The 13,846-nt window shown below is 40.5% G+C and overlaps 2 protein-coding genes across 4 annotated transcripts in view; both read right to left on the reverse strand.

The window, feature by feature from the left end:
• Window positions 1–1,412: 1,412 nt before the first annotated feature.
• Window positions 1,413–5,265, reverse strand: LOC136447755 (CMP-N-acetylneuraminate-poly-alpha-2,8-sialyltransferase-like). Its single transcript, XM_066446798.1, has 3 exons — window positions 4,986–5,265; window positions 3,979–4,545; window positions 1,413–1,689 (listed from the first exon to the last, which is right to left on the reverse strand). Exons 1-3 carry the CDS (start codon window positions 5,237–5,239, stop codon window positions 1,413–1,415), a joined length of 1,098 nt encoding a protein of 365 aa, XP_066302895.1. The 5' UTR covers window positions 5,240–5,265.
• A 2,800-nt stretch (window positions 5,266–8,065) lies between these two features.
• The window catches only part of LOC136447427 (CMP-N-acetylneuraminate-poly-alpha-2,8-sialyltransferase-like), a 29,940-nt gene continuing 24,159 nt past the window's right edge, over window positions 8,066–13,846 (reverse strand). The window contains exons 2-5 of one of the 3 annotated variants that reach the window (XM_066446341.1): window positions 11,960–12,156; window positions 11,165–11,347; window positions 10,170–10,736; window positions 8,066–9,291 (exon numbers count right to left, since the gene is read on the reverse strand). In XM_066446341.1, the coding sequence (XP_066302438.1) occupies window positions 9,015–9,291; window positions 10,170–10,736; window positions 11,165–11,347; window positions 11,960–12,129 (1,197 nt within the window). In that variant the 5' untranslated portion in view covers window positions 12,130–12,156 and the 3' untranslated portion in view covers window positions 8,066–9,014. Of the gene's footprint in view, window positions 9,292–10,169; window positions 10,737–11,164; window positions 11,348–11,959; window positions 12,160–13,846 lie in introns of all 3 variants that reach the window. The other 2 variants (XM_066446340.1, XM_066446342.1) reach the window with 2 other exon arrangements.

Genomic DNA, 13,846 nt, shown 5'->3' on the forward strand with positions numbered 1-13,846 from the left:
CCCTCTCACGACCGCGATTACCAGTACAGGGCATGTAACGTGTCCACGCACACTGTCGTTTCACGTAATGTAAGCTGACTAAAGGATTGAAATGCCTTCTTTCTTTCCCTTTTGACTTTCAAGCTAAAGCCACGTTGATTTGAATATATGGATGACATCCTCTAAGAACCCAAAACTGATGCGAGCGAGCGAATAAAATAAAAAGTTTGACAAAAAAAAAAATCTTCATTATGAAATCTAAGTGGCCAGGAAGATTGAACAATTGAAAAAAAAGGAATCGAGTATGGTCTACCAAATAATAGATATTTCTTCTTCGAATTTGGAATTTACCTTGGCATGATTCGACATTACTGTACTTTTCCCAAAATATTGTTTTGCAAGTCACGACATGTTTTTGCTATTTTGCAACTGCTTTGTACGATTTACTGTATGGTTGAAAACTTTTTATTACATTTTTGGAAACAGACGAAAATTGACATGGCCTATAAATAAAGATACATTGTACATATAATTTGACTGAAATACGCCATGCTAATTACTATCTTATTTGAATAATCAATAAGAAAGGATAAAACAAGAAGTTTACAAATCTTAAACCTCTAATGATGCTTACCATAACATGATGGTAAGCTAGGAAATCAAAGCCTACGGTGCGCGGTACAGACGTAATGATACAAGACTAAGCTAAAGCAAAAGTTTAAGGGACACCTTTTCTTACATTAGGCAAAAGAATTCAACATCTGACAATCCAGTTGTACAGTTGTGCATCTTTGTTTGGATTGGTTTGAAAATCACGCAGGGATATGCGGCTTCCTGGCTTATGATAGGGTCACATTTCCAATCCGGGGCCCGACCGGGCAGTCTTTGGGAACGAAATGTATGATATAAAAAAAATAAATAAAAAAAAAACACAAAACGTACCTAGAATTATTTAAGAGCATAGCTTGTGCAGATTTATGGACCTACACTTTGATTTTTCGTTTCCGCAAACAGCCCGGCCGGGCCCCGGTTAGGAAATGTGACCCTAGCATAAATAAAGCCATATTGATTTGACGATATAGATGACATCTACACGGGCATCAAATTTCGTCTGTTTCCAGAAATAAGATTTCATATTGTAAATCGTACATTGTAAATCGTACAAAAGTACAAAATATATGCTGTAAGTTGCGAGCAAATATTTTGGAAATGGATATCAGTGTCGCATAATACTAAAGTCAAATCCAAAGTTTTTATTCGCACGCTCGTATCAGTTTTGGGGTCCACGGAGGATGCCAGACATATAATAAAATCAAAATGGCCTGAACATTATCAATAAATAGCATGGAAATAAAGACAAGTACCATGACTGTATATGTGCATCCCTAATAACCAAGATACTTCTTTTAAAAAAACCTAAACAGCTAATCTATTCATTTGCATGTTTCTGTATGCAGTACCACTGCACCCCGCCGGTGGAGCTGCTGAAATACCCTAAATTCATCCGGCATGTTGTGAGCCTCTTTGTCAATTTGCTTCTCCATCGTGCCGTAGTAGTGGTAGCGAAGAGCCCTGCCTCGTTTGTCCTTAGTGAACGGATAGAAGCCGTACAGGTGGATCTGATCGCAGATGGTGGCACCCATGGTGTACATTTGAACACCCGTGGACGGACGGAGCCCGCGGATCTTCAACCCAGGGTTTGTCCAAATTCTGTAACATATTTACTTTCATTACCTTCGTCAAGAAGGTTATTCGTTGATGCTTGTCTGTGTGTCTGTTAGTGAACACGATAAGTCAAGAACGCCTGAATGGTTTGTTGTCGTATTTGGTGTGTTGGTGTGTATGTGGGAAATCTCAAGATGATTAGATTTTGGGCGAAGTGCTTTGCATAATTAACGAGAAAAATGTAAAAATGTGTTATATTGTATGCTTCAGTATAGTTCTGGCTGGGACGTGTTGGCGGTGTTGTTTCGAGGGGTCATGGATAAGTGGTAGGGGTGGTAGGGGTGGTAGGGGTGGCAGTTGTCATGTGGGAGGCAGGAAACCCTAGTTGCTGTGACAAATTGGCTTGTCAGTCAGCTGCCAACAGTGGTATGAAAAAGGTAGCAGCAGAAAGTGGTGTGGAATTTGGTGGAAGCAGACCAAAATTGAATATACACTGCCTTACATCAGGAAGAACAATCAGTACTCGTGTGTCACAGCACGGTGTTCAGGGTAGGTGAGTTAACTACATTGTATGTTATATCAGGGGAGGAAGAGGTATGGTGTACATGGAGGTTGTGTGGAAGTGTGCACTGTACTAAGAGTATGGATATGTATTGCTGAAGAAGTGTTTGATGAAGGGTGATTGTAATCTATATAGATATCAACTATGCAAATGAAGACCTCATTTGCATAATTAATGAGAAAATACTATTACTCAAGATGGGCTTGATGGATGGTCATGATTTTTGGTACGTAGATAGCTTATGTCATGCTTTGTATGGTAATTATGCAAATCAGATTCTTATTTGCATAATTAATGAGGCAATTTCAAAAACTCGCAGTGTTCCATGATATGACTATTCAAATATGTGACATTTGTAACCGAGGAAGATAGGAATGTTGATAGATAGAAAATATGCAAATGTAGGCCTAATTTGCATAATTAATGAGAAATTACTATAATTCCATACTAGTAAATGACAGACGGCAATTTCATACTTGTGGCATTTGGAAGTTGTGCGATTGTGAACACCATTTAATCAATTATGCTAATAAGGACCTCATTTGCATAATTCATAAATGTTAGCATAATATTCTTTGCTCATACATTGGACAACTTATGTTACATGTATTTGGGTGTAGACCATCAACTGGTATGATTCATAATTGATGAGAAACACTGCTAATACATCAGTCATATTTCGGTTAGAATTATTTGGCGAAGGTATGAGGTCGTAGAACTCTTGTTACTTGTCTTTTACTGCATGTATGATGATCTTAAAATTACCGAAACAAGACAATGGTGCATTAAAAAAAAAGCAAAACACATTACAATAAGAATATGATTGAGATGGCATCTGGACTTATGTTGCTTTATCATTAGACGACCACATCAATATCAATTTACATCATTTGAGAGTGAAATGCCATATGTTTGTTGACGTTCGTATCATGCTCTTCTTGCTTGGTCGCTCCTGGACTATGAACATTTCAAAACAGTGCCCTCTGAAAAATGGGGTGATGTTTAGAACTCTATGGCTGATCTTTAAAGGAAATCTACACACACAAAAATGAAAATCATACTATGCTATGCTTAATATATTCCAAAGTCAAGTTCTTATTTCAAGTTGTTCACATAAGTCCGTCATAGTTCTTCGATTGTTCACCGTTTGCAACTTATGCCGTGCTGACGCCTTCTCACTTGATAATTTCAACTGAACACTGACGTCATATAATTCAATCATCAGGTGAAAAATTTAGAACGCTGACGTCATATGATTTAATTATCAGGTGAGAAGGTGATAATCTCACCTGATAATTGAATTATATGACGTCAGTGTTCAGTGTACCATAATTATCAGGTGAGAAGGCGTCAGCACGGCATAAGTTGCAAATGGTTGAAGATCCCCAAACTATGACGGACTATGTGAAACAAATTAAATTAAGAATTTGACTTTGGAATATATTAAGTTAAGCATAGTAGGATTTTTAATTTTTTGTGTAGCTTTCCTTTAAAAAGCTTAGTCTTGACGGTATTGTTTATATGTCCGTACTCGGACAATTGGGATTTGAATGATTGGCACTTCGGGGCCCGGGGACACTAACCGGAACTATAGGGTCAACGGTGCCAGAAAGGTGCCAGAAAGGTCCCAGAAATATGACAGGAAATGAAAATCCATTTTGGCCTTCTCAAGTTATCGTTCTCACAGACGGACGTATGGAGATACACTCGAACGCTACCGAAAACAACCCCCTCCCTCCCCGATGTACATAGAGGTGAAAATGATAACTTACTTTTTAATGAGATTGTTGAGACCCGCCGGTGGAAAAGCAGTCTTCATCGGCAGTTTGTGTTGTAGAACAACCTGTGTGATAACCCTCACATATTCCTCAGCGAACGCGATCGTTAAAGCAGGTACGTACAAGATTTGGTCGCCAACTTGTTTCAGACGTCGTAACAACCTATCGTAATCATCCTTTGTTTTGTTACGCCATTGTCCGAAGTTATGCGAGACCACGGATGGGTTCATTGTAGTCAAGTTCGCCTTGGAGCCGACATCTTTCTCATAACCGTCGATTTGAGGCAGATTACACCGCATGACGAAGTCCATGGAGTCGATTTCTTGACCACAACTACTGTTCCGCAGAATCCCAGCGTTGCCTACAACTGCGCATGTGCTAAAATGGCGGGCCTTCAGAGGTGATTCACTTGGGATCAACTTCAAGAAGTCCTCGGTGACTTTGAATAAATTCGACTTATTCCTGACACGAAATTCGTATTTTAAAAGTTGCCCGATGTGTACACTGGACTTCGTTAGCGTCAGGTTTGTTTCTGGGTTATAAAACTTGAGAATATGTTGTCTGGAAGTAGAAAAGATAGTATTCAACCAGTTGGCTGAGTCAAGACAAACAACAAGGCGTTTGCAATAGAATGGGAATTCTGTTCATATTTACTGATAACATCTGACAACGTTCTAAACATGCGCATCATTTTTTTGAGTCGGAAATACACATGCATGCTTCCAAGCAAGACATATATGTCCGTGTCGGTATCTATACCTGCAGTGACACCTCGGTTTAACATATGCATTTCCTTTGTAGTCAGAACAATAGAATTAGAAGCTATCTCACCATTTTATCTGACGTATAGGGGGGGGGGGATAACAAAACATATTTTGCCTTTTGAAATCTGATTTGAGACTACTGGCATGGCCCGTTCAACTGTGTTTTGCCTCTCGTTGAGATGGTTCTTATTTCGAAAGTGCTCAATTTGTTGAGATACAGAATAATGTAGTGCTTACCTCATATTAAGCACCTCTGTCTCTTTGAAAGGACAATGCTGTTCGGATTGTTTTGGCCAAGAACAACCATTTGTTGTTTTCGTTTCATTCGAAGTTCCTATGACGCTTTGTATGGTACCGGGCCGGCCTCCTGGTGCTACCACGGATTCTTTGGTCACATTTGTTGCCGTCTGCGTTTTGACACTGTAGGAGAATGGAGGATTAGCGATTGTGGAAAGATACATCGATATCCCCCCCTCCCCCACACCAATCATAGGTGCATTTCGAAATACATGAAATGTAATTCTGAGAAATATCTCACTCTAACTTGTGAGATCAGCCTTACTTCTAACTCACTGTCGTTTATGTTTTAGCCACTTTCTATAAACGTTGCTCTTGACCAATCGATCCGCACGTTTTAAAACGAAAGGCGGAAAATTTTAGATTTTAGATTTTATATACCCGTATAGGTCGACGTCACAATAGTAGCTGAAGCTATCATTAGCTCCGGCTATTATGGCGTGGCCTACATACAGATCAGTTTGGTTGGCTTCCGGTATAGGATGGTCAGTTTCTCAGTAATGGATAGCTGGAGCCGTGGGTTAAGTCATCTTGAAGTAGGTTGTGACCTAGCTACGTCGTAGTTGCCTTAAAGTATGTCCTAGTTGTTAGTTAAGTCTTATTGGAGCCACTTGTGTGCATTACGTCGTTGTTTGCCCAAGTATGCCGTACCATGTAAAACTACGTCTTGTTGGCTGAATTACGTCGTAGGTGAGTTTTGACCATAAAAGAAAAACATAAAACTTGGTTGCAGAATCAATGAGAACCCTTTACAATACATCATTCGTTAAAGTTAATATCATTTGGCGAAGGTACATTGGGTCGTGGAACTCTAGTTAAAATTGCGACGGTACAATACAAGCGGGCCACAGACAGCTATTGCCGGTGTCGTGACCCACACATAAAACATTACAGAACATGTAGTGTTATATCATATTCAGTCTTCAGATTTCCCTGATCGTTACGTTTTATTATCAATACAAAATAAAATTTCAACAAGGACAAAACCTGAAGGGCAAAGGGAGAAAAATTGACCAAGATTTCCACAATATGTTTTAGCTAGCTAGCTGTCTCACATTACGGATAGGTTGCTATCCATTTCGTAGAAAGAAAGAAAGAAACGATCAAGGAGGTTTAAAATACCTCCTTGTACGATGCATGGTTTTGCTGTAGAAAAACAAAGAAGAGAAAACAACGTGTCTGAGATATACACACATTTACGATAGCCTTCAGAAGATCGGTAGCCTACCGCGGACCAAATGTCTGGAACAGCCTACCGCCAGACACACGTACGGCTCCGAATCTTAACTCCTATAAGAGACTCTTGAAGTAACGGAAATGAACAAAGCGAGTTATTAGGACTCAAATGACTGTGTATCTCTGCTATATTGTATCTGACCCTTACCTCTTCCCTCATGACCTCAAAGAAAAGCGGCCTGCGTGCCGATTTGAGCTTATCATGAATAAACAAACGTTCGATCAAACAAACAACCACATACCGTCGAGGCGTCTCATTTAAGTCACCAGTTGGCTTCATCAGAAAAACTCGTGGTTCTGCATATGTGAACATTTCGCGCCAAGTCATACACATCATACCCAAGGTCAACACAAATAGAAACACCATTCCTGCCCTGAACCACCTTGGTGTGTCACCCGCCTCCTTCGAACGCATGTTGAAACGTTTCCTTCGCACAGATCTCTGCTAAAACCATATGCAGAAGGCGACCTAGTTTCTTTGTTCTTTAAGTCCATGTTATTCCTTTGTGAATACTCTGTCACCTAATTCCGTAGGTTGTTCGGCAGGTATCGAAATAATAGGGCGTTAGGCCAGAGGAAGTAAAGGTCATGGATGACATCAGCACGCTCATTATTTTCGCCTGATTAGAATGGATGGTCAGCATAACGAGAAAGTATGCTAAAATGGGAAACTATGTCTTGTTGTTAGCCTCTACCAAGCCCCGTGGATAGCTGGGAAAACAGTAGAAATCGGTCAAATAGAGTGAATAGTATGCTAAGGGTGTCGGCTACGGAGAGAGGGTCCAATCTGCCATTCTAGGACCCTGCAAGTGAAACCCTAGTAAATATTCTCCCTATAGCTGGCGTAGTTAGTCTGGTAGAGACAATCTTGTTGTAGCCTTGATTGTGCTTGTAGAAGTGACACTAGTGAGGTAGCCATGACTATAGCTGTAGAATTTCGATAAATATATAGTTGTAAAGGTGGCACTAATGTGGTAGGCATGAGTGTAGTTGTCAACTTCATAACCAGTCTACCACACTAGCTTTGTGCACTTCTTGAATACAGGAATAAAAGACTTGTTGGCCATGATGCCATGATTGTCGCTTCAATTCTTATTACAACGTTAATTGCGCCTATTTTGAAAATTCAGCAATCGTGTTTTCAGGGAGCCTGAATCTATAATTGTGACATTTTCGAAAACATCATGATAGTTAGAAAAAAAGCCTCTCGCACATGTCTCGCCATGAAATGAAATGAAATTAGCCAATGTCTATACCTGAAATCCTACCTTAAGCAACCGCAGACATCAGGGCAGATGGATGGCGGCTACAGACATCTCCCCCCAGGATGTTCTGTTTTCGGCCAGAGCTCTCCAGTCTGTTCTGCTGACTCCTAAAGTGTCCAGCATATTGAGAACTCCATATCACCCGTAAGAAACACCACACCCTAACCCAGTACTCCCTCTGTGGAGAAGCCCTTACCGGTGTCAAGTCCAACCCCTATCTTGGAGTACAACTGTCCGACGATTTGCGGTGGGACACCCATATCAACCACGCTACTAGCAAAGCCGGTAGGGTTCTAGGGGTCATTCGGCGCAATTTGACCCACGGTCCATCCAGGGTCAAGGCCACTTGAGTATTTCATGCAATAATAAGGAGTAGTCCATTAACCCTAGGGGAAAAAAATGAGCGGCACTGAGGGAGGAGGGGGTTGTTGTCGTTGCTAGGATGGCACTTGAAGGACGCACACACACTTTGAGTCAAATTCACTCACTCCCAGGTTATACAAAATGTAACATATTGAATTCATAAGCATATCATCAGTTTATTTACACATGTTGAGTGCAGAGGATGGCAAATTTAGCGAAAAATTGGCAATTCTAATTTATTCTATTCTCCTGTATCCATAATGGAAATAACAATGGAGTCTCAACATCTTCTTCAAAAGACAACAACAGTTGCTATGGTGTTGTCTTACCATAGAAACTTTTCATATTCGATTTACATTTGAATGACATTTGCATACGATCCATACAAGTTAGTGACTTTGATATGTTCAATCGGTTTTTCCGGTTGCCATTGGCATTATTTTATGAAAATAACAAGAGTGTGCGAAAATGGCTAATGCAATTATGCCATCTTATTTATAATGGAGTGAATGGGAAATTGTTTTTGTTTTCAGAATTCTATGCACATTCCCGAAATATGCTATCAACAGTAATGCAAATAGCTGGATTTGGTACGTTGATTTGGGGCGACTGCCTATGGATTACGAAGACGAAAAAGACTGAATTACGCCTTACGAAAAAGGGCATGCAGGCCCTCACGTAGGAATATGCGGCTTCCTGGCTAGATAAGGCCATCTTGATTTGACGATATACGGTGACATCCGCCTGCGCCTCAATTTTCGTCCGTTTCCCAAAATAATATTTCATATAATTGTAAATCGTAGATTGTAAACCGTACAAAAGTACAAAATATATGCTGTAAGTTGCAAACAAATATTTTGGAAAACGGATATTAGTGTCGCATGATACCAAAGTCAATTCCAAAGTTTTTATTCGCACGCTCGCATCAGGTTTGAGGTCCCCGGAGGATGCTATACATACAATTAAATCAACATGGCCTAAAGATTAAATTAAGTAGCATGGAAATAAAGACAAATTACAGGACTGTATATTTGCATACCTATTAACCAAGATACTTCTTTAAAAAAAATAGACAGCAAATCTATTCATTTACTAAAACGATCAATCAATTGCATGTTTCTGAATGCAGTACCACTGCACCCCGCCGGTGGAGTTGCTGAAATACCCTAAATTCTTCCTGCATGTTGTGAGCCTCTTTGTCAATTTGCTTCTCCATCGTGCCGTAGTAGTGGTAGCGCAGAGCCCTGCCTCGTTTGTCCTTAGTGAACGGATAGAAGCCGTACAAGTGGATCTGATCGCAGATGGTGGCGGCCAGGGTGTACATGTGAACACCCGTGGACGGACGGAGCCCGCTGATCTTTAACCCAGGGTTTGTCCAAATTCTGTAACATATTTAATTTTATTACTTGTCTTTTACTGCATGTATGATGATCTTAAAATTACCGTAACAAGACAATGGTGCAATAGAGAAAGCAAAACACATTACAATAAGAGTATAATTGAGATGGCATCTACACTTATGTTGCTTTATCATTAGACGTCGACCACATCAATATATATTTACATATTGAAAATTCTACTATGCTTTGATTAATATATTCCAAAGTCAAGTTCTAATTTCAAGTTGTATCACATAAGTTCGTCATTTTTCTTGTATTTTTCACCGTTTGCAACTTTGCCGTGCTGACGCCTTCTCATCTGACAATTTTGGTACACTGAACACTGACGTCATAAAATTCAATTATCAGGTGAGAACGTGATAATCTCACCTGATAATTGAATTATATGACGTCAACGTTCATGAGTACCATGGTTATCAGGTGACAAGGAATCAGCACGGCATAAGTTGCAAATTGTGGAAGATCCCAAAACTATGACGGACTTATGTGAAACAACTTGAAGTAAGAACTTGACTTTGGAATATATTAAGCATAGCATTGTAGGATGTTCAATTTTTGTGTAGCTTTCCTTTAAAAAAAAAAGTTCATTCGTGTGTTTGGTGTGTTGTATATATGTCCGTACTCCGGCAATTGGGATTTGAATGCCTGAAACTTTGGGGCCCGGGGACACTAACCGGAACTATAGGGTCAACGGTGCCAGAAAGGTCCCAGAAAGTTAACAGGACATAGACAAAAATTACAATCCATTTTAGCCTTCTCAAGTTATCGTATTCTTAGACGGACATGTGGAGAGACAAACTCGAACGTTACCGAAAACACCCCCCTCCCCGATGTACATAGAGGTGAAAATGATAACTTACTTTTTAATGAGATTGTTGAGACCCGCCGGTGGAAAAGCAGTCTTCATCGGCAGTTTATGTTGTAGAACAACCTGTGTGATAACCCTCACATACTCCTCACCAAACGCAATCGTTAAAGCGGGTACGTACAAGATTTGGTCGCCAACTTGTTTCAGACGTCGCAACAGCCGATCGTAATCATCCTTTGTTTTATTACGCCATTGTCCGAAGTTATGCGAGACCACGGATGGGTTCATTGTAGTGAAGTTTGCCTTGGAGCCGACATCTTTCTCATAACCTTCGATTTGAGGCAGGTTACACCGCATGACGAAGTCCATGGAGTCGATTTCTTGACCACAACTACTGTTCCGCAGAATCCCAGAGTTGCCTACGACTGCACATGTGCTAAAATGGCGTTCCTTCAGAGGTGACCCATTTGGGATCAACTTGAAGAAGTCCTTGGTGACTTTGAATAAATTTGACTTATTCCTGACACGAAATTCGTATTTCAAAAGTTGCCCGATATGTAGGTTGGACTTCGTTATCGTCAGGTTTGTTTCCGGGTTGAAGAATTTGAGAATATGTTGTCTGAAAGTAGAAAAGATACTATTTAACCAGTTGGCTGAGTCAAGACAAACAACAAGGCGTTTGCAATAGAAAGGGAATTCTGTTCATATTTACTGATAACATCTGACAACGTTCTAAACATGCACATCATCTTTTTTGAGTCGGAAATACACATGCATGCTTCCAAGCAAGATATGTGTCCGTGTCGGTATCTATACCTGCAGTGACACCTCGGTTTAACATATGCATTTCCTTTGTAGTCAGAACAAAAGAATTAGAAGCTATCTCACTATTTTATCTGACGTATAGGGGGGGGGTATATTTTGCCTTTTGAAATCTGATTTGAGAATACTGGCATGGCCCGTCCAACTGTGCATTGTCTCTCGTTGAGATGGTTCTTATTTCGAAACTGCTCAATTTGTTGAGATACAGAATAATGTAGTGCTAACCTCATATTAAGCACCTCTGTCTCGTTGAAAGAACAATGCTGTTCGGATTGTTTTGGCCAAGAACAACCATTTGTTGCTTTCGTTTCATTCGAAGTTCCTGTGACGCTTCGTATTGTACCGGGCCGGCTTACTGGTGCTGCCTCGGATTCTTTGGTCACATTTGTTGCCGTCTGCGTTTTGACACTGTAGGAGAATGGAGGATTAACGATTGTGGAAAGATACATCGATATCCCCCCTCCCCCACACCAATCATAGGTGCATTTCAAAAAACATGGAATGTAATTCTGAGAAAGATCTCTTTCTAACTTGTGAGATCACTCTAACTTCTAACTCACTCTCGTTTATGTTTTAGCCATTTTATATAAACGTTGCTCTTGACCACGTTTTGAAACGAAAGGCGGCAAATTTAAGATTTTATCTACCCATATAGGTCGACGGCACAATAGTAGCTCAAGCTTTCATTAGCTCCGGCTATTATGGGGTGGCCTACATACTGATCAGCTTGATTTACCTCCGGCATAGGATGGTCAGTTTCTCAGAAATGGATGGCTGGAGCCGTAGGTTAAGTCGTCTCGAAGTAGGTTGTGGCCTAGCTACGTCATAGTTACCTTAAAGTATGTCGTAGTTGTAAGTTAAGTCGTATTGGAGCCACTTGTGTGAATTACGTACTTGTATCTCTGCTATATTGTATCTGACCCTTACCTCTTCCCTCATGACCTCACTGAAAAGCGGCCTGCTTGCCGATTTGAGCTTATCATGAATAAAAAAGGTTCAAACAAACAAACAACCACATACCGTTGATTCGTCTTATTTAGGTCACCAGCTCTCATCAGGGGAAATCGTGGTTCTGCATATGTGGACAGTTCGCGCCATGTCATACACATCAAACCCAAGGTTAACACAAATAGAAACACCATTCCTGCCCTGAACCGTCTTGGTGTGTCACCCGCCTCCTTAAAACGCATGATGAAATGTTTCCTTCGCACAGATCGCTGCTGAAACCATAGACGGAAGGTGACCTAGTTTCTTTGTCCTTTAATTCCTTTGTAAATACTCTATCTTAGTTCCTTTGTAAACACTCTATCACCTAGCTCCGTAGGCTGTTAGGCAGGTATCGAAAATAGGACGTTAGGCCAGAGCAAGTAAATGTTATAGATGACATCAGCGCGCTCATTATTTTCGCCTGATTAGAAAAAAAAATTGTTTCCCCCTCCGGTGGTCAACATAACGCGACAGTATGCAAAAATGGGAAACTATGTCTTGTTGTTAGCCTCTACCAGGCCCCGCGGATGGCTGGGAAAATAGTAGAAATTGGCCAAATAGAGTGAATAGTATGCTAAGGTTGTCGGCTATGGAGAGAGGGTCAAACCTGCCATCCTACGAGCCTGCAAGTCAAACCCTAGCAAATATTCTCCATTTAGCTGGCGTAGTTAGTCTAGGAGAGACTACCTTGTTGTAGCCTTGATTATGTTTGTAGAACTGACACTAGTGAGATAGCCATGACTGTAGCTTTAGTAGTTCGATAGTTGTAAAGGTGGCACTTATGTGGTAGCTATGAGTGTAGTTGCCAACTTCAGAACCAGTCTACCACACTAGCTTGCGTCACTTTTTGCACTTCTTGAATACAGGAATTAAAAGACTTGTTGGCCATGATACCATGGTTGTCGCTTCAAGTCTTGTTACATTGTTTATGGCGTCTATTTTGAAAATTTAGCCATCGTGTTTTCAGATAAAGCTAATTGTGACATTTTCAAAAACATCATGATAGTTAGAAAAAGAACCTCTCGCACATGTCGCACCATGAAGTGAAATTAAATTAAATTAGCCAATGTCTATACCTGAAATCCTACCGTGTTACGCATGTTACATAACTTTGTCTAAATGTTTTCTTAAATACTGACGTTGGCTGTTTTCGGGTGTGAACAAAAAATTGGCCCTAAACGTGACCAAAAATCTTAATGTTTCTGTATATTCTGAAAAATAATATTAAGGTAAAGGCCGAAAAATCCATTTTTGTACGCTCAAAACGTCCGGAGATATTAATTCCCGATAACTTAAGCCCCCAATGAGTGGTTGTGGACGCTCTTTGCTTGCGTTTTAGTCTGTGTGGAAATTTTGGGCCCATGTTCAACAAGTAATGGTGACTTAAAAATCACCAAGGCGACGCATGCTGTTACGGTAAATCAATTGTGGTTTGAAATCTAAAGCAAACGAAAAGCTTTTACACGTTGTCCCTTATTTGAAGCGTGCTTGATTGTGTTATCTTTTTCGGCCCTTTTTTCTTTTTTTTTTTTACTTCGCCTTTTAACAGACAAGGACGATGTGGCACTGCACTCAAGTTTTTCATCATATGTGTCACGTACATTGAACAATACACCCATTTTACACCTAGTTGGAATGAGGAATGCCGTGTAAAGTGCCTTTCCCAAGGGCACAACATCGGTGACGTCAGGGGGATTTGAACCCGGGACCAGTTGGTTCTGGGTCGAACACCCTGCCGTAAAGCCACACGATCCCTGTCATTTTACATGCAATGGGAACTAGAAAGTGATCTCTAACCGGCAAGTTGAGCTCAATGTAGAGCTATCATTTCACTGGTCGTGACAGAGAAAACGTTATGTATAGTATTAACACGTTCTTTTTACGGGCAAATTCCCCCAAGCTCGTTTCGATAAGCACAAA

This window comes from Branchiostoma lanceolatum, chromosome 13 (genome assembly GCF_035083965.1).
Source record: "Branchiostoma lanceolatum isolate klBraLanc5 chromosome 13, klBraLanc5.hap2, whole genome shotgun sequence".
NCBI classification, from domain to species: Eukaryota; Metazoa; Chordata; class Leptocardii; order Amphioxiformes; family Branchiostomatidae; genus Branchiostoma; species Branchiostoma lanceolatum.

Coding starts and splice junctions, on each gene's coding strand:
- LOC136447755 (XM_066446798.1), bottom strand. CDS start 5,239: ATGATTGGTGTGGGGGAGGGGGGGATATCGATGTATCTTTCCACAATC. Junction 4,546..4,985: donor ACAGAGGTGCTTAATATGAG/GTAAGCACTACA, acceptor TTCTACTTCCAG/ACAACATATTCTCAAGTTTT. Junction 1,690..3,978: donor CTCAACAATCTCATTAAAAA/GTAAGTTATCAT, acceptor AATATGTTACAG/AATTTGGACAAACCCTGGGT.